The sequence below is a fragment of the Panulirus ornatus genome, chromosome 11 (assembly GCF_036320965.1).
Source record: "Panulirus ornatus isolate Po-2019 chromosome 11, ASM3632096v1, whole genome shotgun sequence".
NCBI lineage: Eukaryota > Metazoa > Arthropoda > Malacostraca > Decapoda > Palinuridae > Panulirus > Panulirus ornatus.
The window spans coordinates 45118012-45138011 of record NC_092234.1 but is presented as its reverse complement, the minus strand read 5'-3'; the positions used below and the strand labels follow the sequence as shown (position 1 = coordinate 45138011).

The following is a 20000-nucleotide window of genomic DNA, read 5'->3' as shown; positions in this document are numbered from 1 at the left end:
TCTACTGGCTTATGAGGGGAATGTTGGAGGAAGATCTACTGGCTTATGAGGGGAATATTGGAGGAAGATCTACTGGCTTATGAGGGAAATATTGGAGGAAGATCTACTGGCTTATGAGGGGAATATTGGAGAAAGATCTACTGGCTTATGAGGGGAATATTGGAGGAAGATCTACTGGCTTATGAGGGGAATATTGGAGGAAGATCTACTGGCTTATGAGGGGAATATTGGAGGAAGATCTACTGGCTTATGAGGGGAATATTGGAGGAAGATCTACTGGCTTATGAGGGGAATATTGGAGGAAGATCTACTGGCTTATGAGGGGAATATTGGAGGAAGATCTACTGGCTTATGAGAGGAATATTGGAGGAAGATCTACTGGCTTATGAGAGGAATAGTGGAGGAAGATCTACTGGCTTATGAGAGGAATAGTGGAGGAAGATCTACTGGCTTATGAGGGGAATATTGGAGGAAGATCTACTGGCTTATGAGGGGAATATTGGAGGAAGATCTACTGGCTTATGAGGGGAATATTGGAGGAAGATCTACTGGCTTATGAGGGGAATATTGGAGGAAGATCTACTGGCTTATGAGAGGAATATTGGAGGAAGATCTACTGGCTTATGAGAGGAATATTGGAGGAAGATCTACTGGCTTATGAGAGGAATAGTGGAGGAAGATCTACTGGCTTATGAGAGGAATAGTGGAGGAAGATCTACTGGCTTATGAGGGGAATATTGGAGGAAGATCTACTGGCTTATGAGGGGAATATTGGAGGAAGATCTACTGGCTTATGAGGGGAATGTTGGAGGAAGATCTACTGGCTTATGAGAGGAATATTGGAGGAAGATCTACTGGCTTATGAGAGGAATAGTGGAGGAAGATCTACTGGCTTATGAGGGGAATATTGGAGGAAGATCTACTGGCTTATGAGGGGAATGTTGGAGGAAGATCTACTGGCTTATGAGGGGAATATTGGAGGAAGATCTACTGGCTTATGAGGGAAATATTGGAGGAAGATCTACTGGCTTATGAGGGGAATATTGGAGGAAGATCTACTGGCTTATGAGGGGAATATTGGAGGAAGATCTACTGGCTTATGAGGGGAATATTGGAGGAAGATCTACTGGCTTATGAGGGGAATATTGGAGGAAGATCTACTGGCTTATGAGGGGAATATTGGAGGAAGATCTACTGGCTTATGAGGGGAATATTGGAGGAAGATCTACTGGCTTATGAGGGGAATATTGGAGGAAGATCTACTGGCTTATGAGAGGAATATTGGAGGAAGATCTACTGGCTTATGAGAGGAATAGTGGAGGAAGATCTACTGGCTTATGAGAGGAATAGTGGAGGAAGATCTACTGGCTTATGAGGGGAATATTGGAGGAAGATCTACTGGCTTATGAGGGGAATATTGGAGGAAGATCTACTGGCTTATGAGGGGAATGTTGGAGGAAGATCTACTGGCTTATGAGAGGAATATTGGAGGAAGATCTACTGGCTTATGAGAGGAATAGTGGAGGAAGATCTACTGGCTTATGAGGGGAATATTGGAGGAAGATCTACTGGCTTATGAGGGGAATGTTGGAGGAAGATCTACTGGCTTATGAGGGGAATATTGGAGGAAGATCTACTGGCTTATGAGGGAAATATTGGAGGAAGATCTACTGGCTTATGAGGGGAATATTGGAGGAAGATCTACTGGCTTATGAGGGGAATATTGGAGGAAGATCTACTGGCTTATGAGGGGAATATTGGAGGAAGATCTACTGGCTTATGAGGGGAATATTGGAGGAAGATCTACTGGCTTATGAGGGGAATATTGGAGGAAGATCTACTGGCTTATGAGGGGAATATTGGAGGAAGATCTACTGGCTTATGAGGGGAATATTGGAGGAAGATCTACTGGCTTATGAGGGGAATATTGGAGGAAGATCTACTGGCTTATGAGGGGAATATTGGAGGAAGATCTACTGGCTTTTGGTTAACACTGTTGCTTGTAGAAAGATGGAGGAAGATTCATTCTTGTGTATGTGATGTGTGTGCCCCACACTGGGCCCAGTGTAATACTCCTCCTCCCTCCTCCTCCTCCCTCCTCCTCCTCCCTCCTCCTCCTCCTCCTCCTTCTCCTCCTCCTCCTCCTCCTCCCTCCTCCTCCTTCCATCCTTCCTTCCTTCCTTCCTTCCTTCCTTCCTCCCTCCCTCCCTCCCTCCCTCCCTCCCTCCCTCCCTCCCTCCTCCTCCCTACCCCGTCCCCCGCGTACATACTGATTTTGGAGGGACTTTTGAAGGAAGGTAAGGTAGGGGTGACCCTGGCAGTGTTCACCTGCCCGTAGCTGGTCCTTACGTGCCCTTACCGTCAGGGAAAACTGCTGGACCGTAAGCCTGAGCGGAGGGAGATAGATAGATAGAGAGATAGATAGATAGATAGATAGAGATAGAGAGAGAGAGAGAGAGAGAGAGAGCCTTGGTCACCACCGCCTCTTGGTTAAAGGGCTTCTATAACCAGTGGTTACGGGGGAGGGGGGAAGGAAGGAGGGAGGGGGGAGGGAAGAGGGAAGGAGGGGAAGGGAGGGAGGGAGGGAGGAGGGAGGGAGGAGGAAGGAAGGAGGAGGAGGGAGGAGGGAGGGAGGGCGTAGGACTACAACTTTCTACAGTAAAGATTCGTCATCCGCGTTTACCACCACAGCACCTCCCCCTTCCCCCTTTCCCCTTCCCCTTCCCCTTCCCCCTCCCCTCCCTTCCTTCCCTCTCCTTCAGTGCGCTGTTTTCTAACGCCTTTCTACGAGAAACCCCCCTCCCCCGCCCCTCCACCCCGCCCCCTGTCCTACCGTTCCCCCCCTCTCTCTCTTTCCCCCCTCCCCCACTACCACTATTCGTGGCTCCCCCCCCCCCGCTCGCTCGCTCCCCCACCCCGTAGTCTGTGGTGTCGCCCCGCCAGGGGAGGGGGGGGGGAGACCCGCGGCGCCCACACGGGCGGAGGAAGAAGCCCCTGTCGTCGTAGGGCGGGCGGCGAGGGCCAGGGGAACGACACGTCGTTCAGAAACCAGAAGAAATTCTCAAAAGACTTCGACGTCGGGGGGGGCGCGCGAGGGGGGCGGGGGGGGGGGGCCGTTGGGCATTAAGTCTCTACCACCCCCCCCCCCCCCCCCCTACCACCTCTCGTCTTTCGCAACCATCCGAGACTGAGCGAGGCCGAGCAAGAGGAGGAGGAGGAGGGAAACCGAGACCTTAACACCCTCACACACATTCTCTAAGCGGCGGAGACGATATCGGTGTCGGACCACCACCACCACCTCCTCCTTACCCACGTTCTCCAAGCGGCGGAGACGGTATCGGTGTCGGACCACCTCAGGAGAGACCTAGTTTCTGGGCGGGAGGCGGCGGCGGTGTGGCGAGCAGCTCAGAAAGGTCCCGACTCTCACGGGGGAAGGTTGGGTGCCGCTCCCCGCAGCCACACCACCTCACCACGAACCACTTAACTACCCATCCCAGAGCTGAGAACCCCAATTGCTGAGCCGTTAGCCCACCACGATGGAGGTGGAAGCGGTGATATAGACCCCGTGTGTGTGGTGGTGGTGCTAGCCCCTGCTGCTGGAGGATTTAATTAATAATATAGAAAGAAAAAGGAAAAAGAAAATTTAATATATAGTTATATATACGTAACCCAATTTCTGTGCTTTAGTGACGCGATCTGGTTCTATATCTCTCGGAAATAAAGCAAAGATATACTTGGAAATAAGATCAGTGAATTATATTTTTGTGTGAAGGAAAAGAAAAAGGAAAAAGAATAAGAGTGATAGATAGATAGATAGATAGATATATTTTTGGCAATAGATAAAGCTATGGTTTGGAAGCGAACGATTATGATGATGGTACATTGTGCTCTGCTCGTGGGGTTCTGCCTTCTCTCCTTCACCACAGGTCAGTCACCTTACATATTGTCTGCCTACACGTACAATTAACCTCAAAAAACCTACACAATTAACCTCAAAAACCAGACAACCTAAAAAAAACATACAATTTTACCTCAAAAACCACACAGTTAACCTCAAAAACCAGACAACCTAAAAAAGAAACACAGTTCACCTCAAAAACCATACACCACCTTAAAAACCTCACAGTTAACCTCAAAAACCACACAGTTAAACTCAAAAACCAGACAACCTAAAAAAGAAACACAGTTCACCTCAAAAACCATACACCACCTTAAAAACCTCACAGTTAACCTCAAAAACCACACAGTTAAACTCAAAAACCATAAACCTCAAAAACCATACACAACTTCAAAAACCACAATTAACCTCAAAAACCACACAATTAACCTCAAAAAACGCAATTAACCTCAAAAACCACACAATTAACCTCAAAAAATCCATACAATTAACCTCAATTTTTTTAAAAGATACAATGGATAGATGTAGGATTGTATGTATGTATGTATGTATGTATATATTGATTCTCTCCCTCTTCGTAGTGGGAGTGTGTATATAGATGGAGGATAAAGCCATTGGATGATGTGGTTAATGTAATGGAAATGGGGGTGGGGGGGATTGCGTGGGCTTTGGTCCCAGGTGGTGGGTTGGGTAGGTGGGTTTGGTGCCAGGTGGTGGGTTGGATGGGTGGGTTTGGTGCCAGGTGGTGGGTTGGGTTGGGTCGGTGGGTTTTTGGTGCCAGGTGGTGGGTGGGTTTTTGGTGTTTGATGCCAGGTGGTGGGGTGGGTCGGTGGGTTAGGTGCCAAGTGGTGGGTTGGTTTTTTGTTTGGTGCCAGATGGTGGGTTGGGTGGGTGGGTTTGGTGCCAGGTGGTGGTTAGTGGGTTGGATGAGTATGTTGGGTAACAGGTGGTGGGGTGGTAGGTTGGTGGGTTCGGTACCAGGTGGTGGGTTTAGTACCAGGTGGTGGGTTGTGGGTTGGCCATCAGATGTTCGATGGTGGGTTGGCTAGGTTGGGTGGGTTTGGTACCAGGCTGTGGGTGGGTGGGTGGGTTTGATACCAGGTTGAGGGTGGGTGGGTGGGTGGGTGAGTTCGAGCGGTGGGTGAGCGAGCGCCTCCACAACTTAGACTTCAACGCTCCAGTATAAACCAATCCTTCCCTCCCTCCCTCACTCCCTCCCTCCCTCCCTCCCTCCCTCCCTCCCTCCCTCCACCTGACACGACCTTCTAGACTTGCCCCTTCTGACGAGCTTTCTCTCACGCCTCCTCCTCTACCTCCTCCTCCTCCTCCTCCTCCTCCTCCTCCTCCTCCTCCTCCTCTTGTCCTCCTCCTTCACCCATCCTCCGTTGTTGTTCACTTTCGCTGTGGCTTTCAGGCTCGCTGAGAGAGAGAGAGAGAGAGAGAGAGAGAGAGAGAGAGAGAGAGAGAGAGAGAGAGAGAGAATGATTATATATTCTCTCTCTCTCTCTCTCTCTCTCTCTCTCTCTCTCTCTCTCTCTCTCTCTCTCTCTCCTCCAGGACCAGGCAGTGCCACAGTCACTGTGCTCCGTGTGTGTGTGTGTGTGTGTGTGTGTGTGTGTGTGTGTGTGTGTACCACCTCAAGGCGCTTTTTGACATTTTCACCACACCTGGGGGTGGCCAGTGACTGCTCTTCACTGTTGGCACTGTTCACTGGGGTTTTTTGTGTGAGGGGGGTCGCTGTTGGCTTGGGTTGGTCACTGCTGCTGTGTGTGTGTGGGCTGGTCACTACTGTTGCCTGGGCTCCGTCCCCGTTGGCTTGGGTTGGTCACTGTTGCCTGGCCTGTTTTTCTCTTATCACTGCTGTGTGAGCGGGTCACTGCTACTTTGAGTTCTTCCACCGTCCTGTGGTTCTTTCACTGCTGTGTGGTTCGGTCATTGCTGCACAGGCTGTTCACTGTCGATCGGCCTGCCTTCACTGGTGGTTAGGTTGTTCACTGCTCTGTGTGTGTGTGTGTGTGTGTGTGTGTGTGTGTGTGTTCACTGTTGCACATACTGCTGTTCACTGCTGTGGCCCAAGCCGTTCACCTAGTCTGTGTCAAGTGTTCACTGTTGCCGTGCCACACCCGCTCTCAGCCGGGTTCCATAGTGAGATAGATAGATAGGTAGATAGATAGAAGATGGAGATAGATAGATAATTAGAAATGTAGTGAGATAGATAGATAGGTAGATAGATAGAAGATGGAGATAGATAGATAATTAGAAATGTAGTGAGATAGATAGATAGGTAGATAGATAGAAGATAGAGATAGATAGATAATTAGAAATGTAGTGAGATAGATAGATAGGTAGATAGATAGAAGATGGAGATAGATAGATAATTAGAAATGTAGTGAGATAGATAGATAGGTAGATAGATAGAAGATAGAGATAGATAGATAATTAGAAATGTAGTGAGATAGATAGATAGGTAGATAGATAGAAGATAGAGATAGATAGATAATTAGAAATGTAGATAGATAGAGATAGACAGATAGATAGATAGATAGATAGAGAGAGAGAGAGAGAGAGAGAGAGAGAGAGAGAGAGAGAGAGAGAGAGAGAGAGAGAGAGGGGGGGGGGGGGAGAGAGAGAGGAGGTTAAGGTGAGAGCCGGGAGGGGTGAGAGGAGACAGATTCAATTTTTGTCCTCCACGGATAGGTACACACTCTCTCTCTCTCTCTCTCTCTCTCTCTCTCTCTCTCTCTCTCTCTCACACACACACACACACGTCTGTCCACCGCCCGTCTCTCTCCTGTCAACACCTCGTCGTACGTCAGATCCCTCCAGCTGTACGACCTGCAGTTCCCCTCCACCTGTACGACCCCGAGTTCCCCTCCACCTGTACGACCCCGGGTTCCCTCCACCTGTACGACCCCGGGTTCCCCTCCACCTGTACGACCCCGAGTTCCCCTCCACCTGTACGACCCCGCGTTCCCCTCCACCTGTACGACCCCGAGTTCCCCTCCACCTGCTGCAGTTCCCTCCACCTGTACGACCCCGGGTTCCCTCCACCTGTACGACCTCATGTGCACCTCCGGGGGCAGGGTCGTTCATGACCCGTCACCCCAGACAACCTCCCTCCCCCCCCAGAGACACCCCCACTGAGATCCCACCAATTGTTATAACAATATGTGTGAACATGGGGGCAGGGAGATGTAATAGGGGGCAGGGAGATGTAATAGGGGGGCAGGGAGATGTAATAGGGGGAAGGGAGATGTAATAGGGGGAAGGGAGAGATGTAATAGGGGGCAGGGAGACGTAATAGGGGGCAGTGAGATGTAATAGGGGGAAGGGAGAGATGTAACAGGAGCAAGGGAGAGATATAATAGGGAAAAGGGAGATGCAGTAGGGGAAAGTGAAGAGAGACAAGAGGGAAACGAAATAGGATAGGGACAACGAGACAAAATAGGGGGAAAAGACACGAGATAGGGAGGGAAAGACGGGGAGAGAGAGGAAGAAAGCAGTGGGAGACTGGAATGAAACCCTAGGACACTTGACGGAACTTATAGAAGCTGACTGCACACACACTTATACTTTACCACTACAGCCACTGTGGCACACACACACACACACTTATGATCTCTCTCTCTCTCTCTCTCTCTCTCTCTCTCTCTCTCTCTCTCTCTCTCTCTCTCTCTCTCTCTCTCTCTCTCTGTACAAGCTTTGCCTTTACACACACACACACACACACACACACACACACACCTCCCCACTCCTCCTCTCCCCAGGTCCCTACACACCCCGAACATCTCCCCCAGCCTCACCCCAGCTATCCTCCCCTCCGTGTGCCCATCAGCCAACCTGCTGCACACTGTGTTGACCTGACCTTGACCCTGCTAGGTCTGTCTGGTGACCTGCTGGGTGGGTACATAGCCCTTATTGGACCTTACCCCTGACCAGGGCACGTGCTGGGGCCTTAACCCCTGACCAGGGCACGTGCTGGGGCCTTAACCCCTGACCAGGGCACGTGCTGAGGGCCGCAACCCCTGACCAGGGCACGTGCTGGGGGGCCTTAGCCCCTGACCAGGGCACGTGCTGGGGCCGTAACCCCTGACCAGGGCACGTGCTGGGGGCCTTAACCCCTGACCAGGGCACGTGCTGGGGGCCTTAACCCCTGACCAGGGCACGTGCTGGGGGGACTTAACCCCTGACCAGGGCACGTGCTGGGGCCTTAACCCCTGACCAGGGCACGTGCTGGGGGACTTAACCCCTGACCAGGGCACGTGCTGGGGGACTTAACCCCTCACCAGGGCACGTGCTGGGGGACTTAACCCCTGACCAGGGCACGTGCTGGGGGACTTAACCCCTGACCAGGGCACGTGCTAGGGGACTTAACCCTGACCAGGGCACATTCCTGGACCTTAACTCCTAACCAGGACACATTCCTGGACCATCCCTATAACTAGGGCACGTGCTATGACCTTAACCCCTGACCAGGTCATGACCTTGGACCTAGTGTACGTAACTGGGAGCAGTTTGGGAGACCTGGGTGTACGGCAGGCAGTACATGACCCAAGGGGCTCAATTGAGGTCACATTGGGCTGTTAAGGGAGTCATCCCAATGGTAATTAGGCTGTGCAATTGGAGCCGGAAGTGGTAGTTAACTCGCATCGTATCGTTAAGGTGTCTTGACTGTCGTCATGCAGGTCAAGGTAGACAGGTCGTCCCATCAGGTCACAGGTCTAGGTATGGTTTGGTCATGCCCTTCTGGTCAACAACAAATCGAGGTGTGACCAGGTCGTCTCAGCAGGTCACAGGTCAAGGGTATCGGGTCGTTTCATCAGGACACAGGTCAAGGGTATCGGGTCGTCTCGTCAGGTTACAGGTCAAGGGTATCGGGTCGTCTCAGCAGGTCACAGGTCAAGAAGGGTATCGGGTCGTCTCATCAGGTCACAGGCCAAGAAGGTTTTCGGGTCGTCTTATCAGGTCACAGGTCAGAGCAGGCAGAGTCCTCATGTTGTGGTAGGCAGGTCGCTCCATCAGGTCACAGGTCAGGGGCCTCGGTAAATGCCTGTATCATAGCCACTGGCCATGTTAGGGATAGACCTACTATAGCTTTTGATAGATTACTTCCAGATAGACACTGAGGGACGTAAAGTGAGGACCATTTGTCTATAGAAGGTATTTAAGGGGACATAGATAGAGGAAGATTTGTATATAGAAGTAATAGAAGATGACGTAAATAGAGGAACACGTGTATATAGATAAAGGGGACGTAAAGAGGGGGACGTCTGTATATAGAAGATATTTAAGTGGACATAGATACAGGAATGTGTGGAAGTCGAGAACATTATCTCGGAAAGCAAAAATGGGTATGTTTGAAGGAATAGTAGTTCCAACAATGTTGTATGGTTGCGAGGCCTGGGCTATGGATAGAGTTGTGCGCAGGAGGATGGATGTGCTGGAAATGAGATGTTTGAGGACAATGTGTGGTGTGAGGTGGTTTGATCGAGTAAGTAACGTAAGGGTAAGAGAGATGTGTGGAAATAAAAAGAGCGTGGTTGAGAGAGCAGAAGAGGGTGTTTTGAAATGGTTTGGGCACATGGAGAGATTGAGTGAGGAAAGATTGACCAAGAGGATATATGTGTCGGAGGTGGAGGGAACGAGGAGAAGAGGGAGACCAAATTGGAGGTGGAAAGATGGAGTGAAAAAGATTTTGTGTGATCGGGGCCTGAACATGCAGGAGGGTGAAAGGAGGGCAAGGAATAGAGTGAATTGGAGCGATGTGGTATACCGGGGTTGACGTGCTGTCAGTGGATTGAATCAAGGCATGTGAAGCGTCTGGGGTAAACCATGGAAAGCTGTGTAGGTATGTATATTTGCGTGTGTGGACGTATATATATACATGTGTATGGGGGGGGTTGGGCCATTTCTTTCATCTGTTTCCTTGCGCTACCTCGCAAACGCGGGAGACAGCGACAAAGCAAAAAAAAAAAAAAAGATACAGGAACATTTGTATATAGAAATGATAGAAGGGGACGTAAATAGAGGAACACTTGTATATAGAAACTTTAAAAGGGGACGTAAAGAAAGGGACGTCTGTATATAGAAGGTATTTGAGGGGACGTAAATAGAGGGCCATTTGTATATAGAAACAGTATAAGGGGGACGTAAATAGACTAACACTTGTATATAGAAACAGTATAAGGGGGACGTAAAGAGAGGGACGTCTGTATATAGAAACAACATAGAGGGAATTGATCAAAGACCCCAGTGCCTCTCACAACAAGGTAGAGGGACGGAGGGAGAAGGTAAACTGGTTGTGAGAACAAGACATCCTCTTCCGGCTTTCAGAACACAATAACCCAGACCCCAGTGTGGAACACCATTATTAACCTCTATATATATATAGCCGAGGCTCCTCGCTCGTCCTGATTATAGATAGTTTAACGATGGTAGTTCAGGGGGGGGGGGACAACAGAGGAAGGAAGGAAGGAGGGAGGGGAAGGGTCGTTCGTCGTAAGTTTTGCGACAGAGCGACTTAATTTGAACTTTTGGGTGTGTGTGTGTGTGTGTGTGGTGTCTTGGACCAACGTATGATTTACGTAATGATAATTGGATGATGATGATGGCCTGTGGGTTTGGTGTGCCATACAGACCATCACCAAGACCATAGTCCAAGTTACAGACCCGTGATGGAGTGTGGACCAGCCATATTACACGAACGACCCCATCCCCATCCCTCGTTGGACGAGGTCGTTTGCAGCACATATGTAGTTACATGTGTGTGTGTGTGTGTGTGTGTGTGTGGAGGACCAGGGGGGGGGGGGGGAGACCAAACTGATTAAGAAGAAAACAGAAAAACAAAAAAAAAATTTAGCCCCATGTGTCAGACTCGGCCCCGTACACACACATACCTGACTTTCACCTCAGCTATTTTTCGTCCAGTCCCCGGGGTACGCCGCCTCCCCCCGCCCCACCCCTGCGTCCCTCGACGGACGGGACTCGGGGGGCGGGAGGGGGGGTGGAGAGAGGGGGGGTGGTTGTTTCGTCCGAGTTACGTCCCCTCAGATTGGGTTTTTTTTTCGTCCAAATCGTCGTTTTGACGTTTTTTCGTTCGAATGGGGGGATTGGTATGAAAGAAAATGGGATGGGTGAGATGTGGTGGCCTTTTTTTTTTCCTTTTTTTTGTCCGGGTCCAGAGAAGGCGCTAAGTGGGGGAGGGAGGGGAAGGTCTATATTTTTCTTTTTGTCCGGATGGTGATGGTCCGTACATTGTGATGGTGATGGTCCGTACATTGTAATGGTGATGGTCCGTACATTATGGTGATGGTCCGTACATTATGGTGATGGTCCGTACATTGTAATGGTGATGGTCCGTACATTGTGATGGTGATGGTCCGTACATTGTGATGGTGATGGTCCGTACATTGTGATGGTGATGGTCCGTACATTGTGATGGTGATGGTCCGTACATTGTAATGGTGATGGTCCGTACATTGTGATGGTGATGGTCCGTACATTGTAATGGTGATGGTCCGTACATTGTGATGGTGATGGTCCGTACATTGTGATGGTGATGGTCCGTACATTGTGATGGTGATGGTCCGTACATTGTGATGGTGATGGTCCGTACATTATGGTGATGGTCCGTACATTGTGATGGTGATGGTCCGTACATTGTAATGGTGATGGTCCGTACATTGTGATGGTGATGGTCCGTACATTGTGATGGTGATGGTCCGTACATTGTGATGGTGATGGTCCGTACATTGTGATGGTGATGGTCCGTACATTGTAATGGTGATGGTCCGTACATTATGGTGATGGTCCGTACATTATGGTGATGGTCCGTACATTATGGTGATGGTCCGAAGGGTGTAAGATTTTTGTCTCTGTTGGCGCGTGTGATGGGGGTGATGGGTGAAGGGGGTGGGGGGGTGGTAACGACCCATTCCGTTGCCTATTTTTGACGTCATTTTTTTTTGGCCACAGTGTTTACCTCGTGTGACCAATTACACCAATTTCGATTCCTATTTTAAAACTTACAATTTCGATTTCTATATTTAAACTTAACGTTTCATCCATCATTAACCTTATATATATATATATATATATATATATATATATATATATATATATATATATATATATATATATATATATATATATATGACCAATATCGGTGTCCACTGTAAGACGTACATACCAACCTTTACTTAAGTTGACCAAATTGAGAGAGAGAGAGAGAGAGAGAGAGAGAGAGAGAGAGAGAGAGAAGAGAGAGCGAGAGAGAGAGAGAGAGACAGAGAGAGAGAGAGAGAGAGAGAGAGAGAGAGAGAGAGAGAGAGAGTTGTTGGACGGGGAGGGAGGGATGAACACCCCCCTCCCCTCCCCTCCCCTCCCTACCGTCACGCGTCACGCTCATTTGCCTCACCTGTGACGCAATGGTAAGGTGACGCTAATCTTCCCCCTCCTCCCCTTCCCCTTCCCTCCCCCCCCTCCAGATTAAATCCTCCTCAAGCTTACCCCAGCTGCTGTGTTGCCCCAGCTGCTGTGTTACCCCAGCTGCTGTGTTGCCCCAGCTGCTGTGTTACCCCAGCTGCTGTGTTGCCCCACTGCTGTGTTACCCCAGCTGCTGTGTTGCCCCAGCTGCTGTGTTGCCCCAGCTGCTGTGGTACCCCAGCTGCTGATGTTACCCCAGCTGCTTGTGTTGCCCCAGCTGCTGTGTTGCCACAGCTGCTGTGTTACCACAGCTGCTGTGTTACCCCAGCTGCTGTGTTGCCCCAGCTGCTGTGTTGCCCCAGCTGCTGTGTTGCCCCAGCTGCTGTGTTACCCCAGCTGCTGTGTTGCCCCAGCTGCTGTGTTGCCCCAGCTGCTGTGTTACCCCAGCTGCTGTGTTGCCCCAGCTGCTGTGTTGCCCCAGCTGCTGTGTTGCCCCAGCTGCTGTGTTACCCCAGCTGCTGTGTTGCCCCAGCTGCTGTGTTACCCCAGCTGCTGTGTTACCCCAGCTGCTGTGTTGCCCCAGCTGCTGTGTTGCCCCAGCTGCTGTGTTACCCCAGCTGCTGTGTTAACCCAGCTGCTGTGTTACCCCAGCTGCTGTGTTGCCCCAGCTGCTGTGTTACCCCAGCTGCTGTGTTACCCCAGCTGCTGTGTTACCCCAGCTGCTGTGTTACCCCAGCTGCTGTGTTGCCCCAGCTGCTGTGTTACCCCAGCTGCTGTGTTGCCCCAGCTGCTGTGTTGCCCCAGCTGCTGTGTTGCCCCAGCTGCTGTGTTACCCCAGCTGCTGTGTTGCCCCAGCTGCTGTGTTACCCCAGCTGCTGTGTTGCCCCAGCTGCTGTGTTACCCCAGCTGCTGTGTTGCCCCAGCTGCTGTGTTGCCCCAGCTGCTGTGTTACCCCAGCTGCTGTGTTACCCCAGCTGCTGTGTTGCCCCAGCTGCTGTGTTACCCCAGCTGCTGTGTTGCCCCAGCTGCTGTGTTGCCCCAGCTGCTGTGTTGCCCCAGCTGCTGTGTTACCCCAGCTGCTGTGTTGCCCCAGCTGCTGTGTTACCCCAGCTGCTGTGTTACCCCAGCTGCTGTGTTACCCCAGCTGCTGTGTTGCCCCAGCTGCTGTGTTACCCCAGCTGCTGTGTTACCCCACCTGCTGTGTTGCCCCAGCTGCTGTGTTACCCCAGCTGCTGTGTTACCCCAGCTCCTGTGTTGCCCCAGCTGCTGTGTTGCCCCAGCTGCTGTGTTACCCCAGCTGCTGTGTTGCCCCAGCTGCTGTGTTACCCCAGCTGCTGTGTTGCCCCAGCTGCTGTGTTACCCCAGCTGCTGTGTTACCCCAGCTGCTGTGTTGCCCCAGCTGCTGTGTTACCCCAGCTGCTGTGTTACCCCAGCTGCTGTGTTACCCCAGCTGCTGTGTTGCCCCAGCTGCTGTGTTGCCCCAGCTGCTGTGTTACCCCAGCTGCTGTGTTACCCCAGCTGCTGTGTTACCCCAGCTGCTGTGTTGCCCCAGCTGCTGTGTTGCCCCAGCTGCTGTGTTGCCCCAGCTGCTGTGTTACCCCAGCTGCTGTGTTACCCCAGCTGCTGTGTTACCCCAGCTGCTGTGTTGCCCCAGCTGCTGTGTTACCCCAGCTGCTGTGTTGCCCCAGCTGCTGTGTTGCCCCAGCTGCTGTGTTACCCCAGCTGCTGTGTTGCCCCAGCTGCTGTGTTACCCCAGCTGCTGTGTTGCCCCAGCTCCTGTGTTACCCCAGCTCCTGTGTTGCCCCAGCTGCTGTGTTGCCCCAGCTCCTGTGTTACCCCAGCTCCTGTGTTGCCCCAGCTGCTGTGTTACCCCAGCTGCTGTGTTACCCCAGCTGCTGTGTTGCCCCAGCTGCTGTGTTACCAAGGCTGCTGTGTTACCCCAGCTGCTGTGTTGCCCCAGCTCCTGTGTTACCCCAGCTGCTGTGTTGCCCCAGCTGCTGTGTTGCCCCAGCTGCTGTGTTACCCCAGCTGCTGTGTTGCCCCAGCTGCTGTGTTACCCCAGCTGCTGTGTTGCCCCAGCTCCTGTGTTACCCCAGCTGCTGTGTTGCCCCAGCTCCTGTGTTACCCCAGCTCCTGTGTTGCCCCAGCTGCTGTGTTACCCCAGCTGCTGTGTTACCCCAGCTGCTGTGTTGCCCCAGCTCCTGTGTTACCAAGGCTGCTGTGTTACCCCAGCTGCTGTGTTGCCCCAGCTGCTGTGTTACCCCAGCTGCTGTGTTGCCCCAGCTGCTTTGTTGCCCCAGCTGCTGTGTTGCCCCAGCTGCTGTGTTGCCCCAGCTGCTGTGTTACCAAGGCTGCTGTGTTGCCCCAGCTGCTGTGTTGCCCCAGCTGCTGTGTTACCCCAGCTGCTGTGTTACCCCAGCTGCTGTGTTACCCCAGCTGCTGTGTTGCCCCAGCTGCTGTGTTACCCCAGCTGCTGTGCTGCCCCAGCTGCTGTGTTGCAGCAGCTGCTGTGTTGTCCCAGCTGCTGTGTTGCCCCAGCTGCTGTGTTACCAAGGCTGCTGTGTTACCCCAGCTGCTGTGTTACCCCAGCTGCTGTGTTGCCCCAGCTGCTGTGTTACCCCAGCTGCTGTGTTACCCCCAGCTGCTGTGTTACCCACTGGCTGTGTATTACCCCAGCTGCTGTGCTGCCCCAGCTGCTGTGTTGCAGCAGCAGCAGCTTCCGAGCCCTTTGGAGGCATTTGACCTCGCCGTGACCTTGTAGGAGGCTTTGGAGGGAGGAAGGAGGAAGAGGAGGAGGAAGGGGGGAGTGAGAGAGAAAGAGAGGAGGGAGGGGAATGGGAGGGAGTGGAATAATTGGTCAAGAACTATGTGTTGGGGATGGGGGGGGTCAATTACGTGAATGTGTTGGAGAAAGAAGAAACTATGTGAGTGTATGTGAGAGTTCAGAGCTGTGACCCATCACCACCATACCCTCACACACCCCCCATCACCACCACCACACACCCATCACCTCACCACCACACCTCCTTCACACGCCCATCACCACCCCACACCCCCACACTCCCATCACCTCAACACCACACCTCCCTCACTCACCCATCTCCACCTCACACCCCCACACACCCATCACCTCACCACACCCCCACCTCACCACCCATCACCTCCCCTCACCGTTTCGTATATGGCTTTTGTTCGTAACTTGTGTTGAGTACGACGGTACGATGCCTAAGTTACGATGACGGTACGGTACGGTACAGTCTTTGAGCCCCGATGACGGTACGGTACGGTACGATCTTTGAGCCGGTACGGTACGGTACGGTACGATCTTTGAGCCACGATGACGGTACGGTACGGTACGGAACGGCTCTCGAGCCACGACGGGTCATACCGTACCGTCGTGGCTCGAGGGTCGTACCGTACGTACGTCTGGACGTAAACAATAGATGGTCTTCCACTACGACCACGGGGGTGGGGGGGGGGGGTTGTACCACGCCTACGTCCCTCATTACAACCTCATAACCACACAACCCATGATAACTACATGTATACCTGGTTCATGGCGCGGCTCGCCACGCCACCTCTGGTTCAACCCCCTCCCCCTCCCTCCCCCCATACAACACAACACCCCCTTCCTCCCCCCATACAACACAACACCACCTCCCCCCCACGCAACACAACACCCCCGCCCCCCCATGCAACAAAACACCCCCTCCCCCATACAACAGAACACCCCCTCCCCCCCATACAACACAACACCCCCTCCCCCCATGCAACACAATACCCCCTCCCCCATACAACAGAACACCCCCTCTCCCCCATACATCACAACACCCCCTCCCCCCATGCAACACAACACCCCCTCCCCCCATACAACAGAACACCCCCTCCCCCATACAACAGAACACCCTCCCTCCCCCCATACAAACACAACACCCCCTCCCCCCCAATGCAACACAACACCCCCTCCCTCCCCCCCAACAACACAAACACCACCTCCCCCCATACAACACACACCCCCTCCCCCCCATGCAACACAACACCCCCTCCCCCCATACAACCCAACACCCCCCTCCCACCCCATGCAACACAACACCCCCTCCCCCCCATACAACACAACACCCCCCTCCCCCCATACAACACAACACCCCCTCCCCCCATACAAACAGAACACACCCCCCTCCCCCCATACAACACAACACCCCCCCCCCCCAGCACCACAACACCACCCCCTCCCCCCATACAACACAACACCCCCTCCCCCCCCTGCAACACAACACCCCCCCCCATCCCTCCCCCCCATACAACACAACACCCCCTCCCCCTCCCCTTCCATACAACAGAACACCCCCTCCCCCCCCATACAACAGAACACCCCCCTCCCCCCCATGCAACACAACACCCCCTCCCCCCATACAACACAACACCCCCCTCCTCCCCTCCCCCACCTCTAGTGCAACCCCCCTCCCCTCCCCCCATACAACACAAAACCTCCTCCCTCCCCCCTTCCTCCCCTCCCCCACCCCCCGCCATGCTACAACCCTGGCTGAATGGCGCAGAATACATTGGAGGAGGGGAAGGGAGGAGGGGAAGGGGAAGGGGAGAGGGAGGAGGGGTGTTACGTGTGTGTGTGTGTGTGGGGATGGGGGTGGGGGTTGTGGGGTAGGGGGATGTGTCTCCCCCCTCCCCCCCACCATATTTCTTCCGTGGGAAGAAAAACACGGAAGGCACCGCGCGGGATATTCCCGGGGGGTTCGAACCCACCCACCTTCCCCCCCGAGGTTTGTGTCGTAAGGTGTTTGACACGTGTCAGACGTGTGACGTCATCACTCTCAGAATCACCTCTTTGATGATTACTGTCCCCTCCCCCCCTACCCCCCTTCTACCCCCCCACCCCAACCCCCTCACCCTCCCCCTCCCCCTCCACAGTTTGCTGGTGGCGATGGTTGTTAGATCGGAAAAAGGGGATTCAAGGTAATTAGGCCAGGGGGGTGGGGAGGGGGGAGGGGGGGGTTGAATTACCTTTCTGGGTTGTTTGAAATCATTCAGTCGACTCAGATCACATCTGCTCCTCAGGCGCGAGTCGTCTGCCACGCCCGGCTGCCTCATAATGAGGGAGACGCACCACACACACACACACACACACACACACATACGGCGGCCGGAACCGGAAGTAGCATGCGTGAGCGGACCGTTTTAATGAATGAATGAGATGCCTTCCCCCACCCCCTCCCCCCCGTGTACCTTGTGTGTGTGTGTGTGTGTGTGTGTGTGTGTCTGTGTCTGTGTGTGTGTATGTGTGTGTGTATAGATGTGTGTATGTATGTGTGTGTCTGTGTCTGTGTGTGTATGTGTGTGTGTATAGATGTGTGTATGTATGTGTGTGTCTGTGTCTGTGTGTGTATGTGTGTGTGTATAGATGTGTGTATGTATGTGTGTGTCTGTGTCTGTGTGTGTGTATGTGTGTGTGTATAGATGTGTGTATGTATGTGTGTGTCTGTGTCTGTGTGTGTATGTGTGTGTGTATAGATGTGTGTATGTATGTGTGTGTCTGTGTCTGTGTGTGTGTATGTGTGTGTGTATAGATGTGTGTATGTATGTGTGTGTCTGTGTCTGTGTGTGTATGTGTGTGTGTATAGATGTGTGTATGTATGTCTGTGTCTGTGTGTGTATGTGTGTGTGTATAGATGTGTGTATGTATGTGTGTGTCTGTGTCTGTGTGTGTATGTGTGTGTCAGAGAGAGAGAGAGAGAGAGAGAGAGAGAGAGAGAGAGAGAGAGAGAGAGAGAGAGAGAGAGAGAGAGAGACAGAGAGAGAGAGAGAGAAGATGGGATATTTCCAAACACATCTTTTTCTCTCTTTCCCTTTTTCTTCCTCTTCTCTCTCTCATCATCATTGCATGAGTCTTAATATCTTCCATATGTTTCCAATGTCCACAACTCCACCATCCCTCACCCCACACCACACACACACACACACACACACACACACACACACACATGTATGTGTATATATATATAGAGGGAATTGTACATATTGAAGACAACCTGACTTAGATAATTAAGCTGGGCCTTTTATTAAACCTTGAACTGATTAAGTTAGACCTAATTAAGCTGGACCTAATTAAGCTGGACCTAATTAAGCTAGACCTAATTAAGCTTTTTTTTATGCTTTCAGTAGTCTTTTCAGGGGGATGGAGGGAGGGAGGGAGGGAGGGAGGGATTTCAGTGTTGCAGGTTCTGAACTGACTGACCCACAGTTTGTCTGGAGGGAGTGGAGGGGCGCCCTCCCCTCCCTCCGGGTACAGCTGGGGGAAGATATGATACAGGGAAGGGGAGAGGCTAGGTGATGGGGAGTGGAGGTCGTTGTGGTGCTGGTGATGGGGAGTGGAGGTCGTTGTGGTGGTGGTGATGGGGAGTGGAGGTCGTTGTGGTGGTGGTGATGGGGAGTGGAGGTCGTTGTGGTGGTGGTGATGGGGAGTGGAGGTCGTTGTGGTGGTGGTGATGGGGAGTGGAGGTCGTTGTGGTGGTGGTGATGGGGAGTGGAGGTCGATGTGGTGGTGGTGATGGGGAGTGGAGGTCGTTGTGGTGGTGGTGATGGGGAGTGGAGGTCGTTGTGGTGGTGGTGATGGGGAGTGGAGGTCGATGTGGTGGTGGTGATGGGGAGTGGAGGTGGTTGTGGTGGTGGTGATGGGGAGTGGAGGTGGTTGTGGTGGTGGTGATGGGGAGTGGAGGTCGTTGTGGTGGTGGTGATGGGGAGTGGAGGTCGTTGTGGTGGTGGTGATGGGGAGTGGAGGTCGTTGTGGTGGTGGTGATGGGGAGTGGAGGTCGTTGTGGTGGTGGTGATGGGGAGTGGAGGTCGATGTGGTGGTGGTGATGGGGAGTGGAGGTCGTTGCTGTGGTGAATTATCTAACAATCATAGCGAAAGATGATACGTCAAACCAATGTAGTAAAGAAAATGGGATATCATCATTATATATATATATATATATATATATATATATATATATATATATATATATATATATATATATATATGTATATGTTCCTATGAGTCCACCACGGGGAAAAGGAAACACAATAAGTTCCCAAGTGCACTTTCATGTCATAGTCACATCATCAGGGGAGGCACAATAGAGAAGTAACAGTCAGTTGATATACAACGAAGAGACGTAGCTAGGACACACACACACACACACACACACACACACACCACTATTATTCTTAATTCAAATTCCTGTTCTGATAGATTCAAATCTGGGTTTGATGACGTCACCGGCTAACGGCTGTAACGGACCTTTCCCAGTGATCCCGTTTTCTTTTAAAGCGAGTTTGAAAATATATATATAACAAACCGATTCATATTAACGGTCAATGTTTTGCCCAGTGTCACCGGGCTGCCAGGCGTGGCCGGGGGTTTATTTATATGTATTATTTATCTGTTTATTATACTTTGTCGCTGTCTCCCGCGTTAGCGAGGTAGCGCCAGGAAACGAATGAAAGAATGGCCGCAACCCACCCACATACACATGTATATACATGCACGTCCACACACACGCACATATACATACCTATACATCTTAACGTATAGATATGTGTTCATACACAGACATATGCATATATACACATGTACATAATTAGTACTTGCTGCCTTCATCCATTTCCGTCACGACCCCGCCAC

At 52.0% G+C, this 20000-nt stretch overlaps 1 protein-coding gene across 1 annotated transcript in view; it reads left to right on the top strand.

Annotated features, from left to right (window-relative positions):
• The first annotated feature begins 3396 nt into the window (after positions 1-3396).
• The window catches only part of LOC139751453 (uncharacterized), a 178916-nt gene continuing 162312 nt past the window's right edge, over positions 3397-20000 (top strand). Inside the window, 1 exon segment of the mRNA XM_071666872.1 lies at positions 3397-3926. Within this exon segment, the coding sequence (XP_071522973.1) occupies positions 3848-3926 (79 nt within the window). The 5' untranslated portion in view covers positions 3397-3847.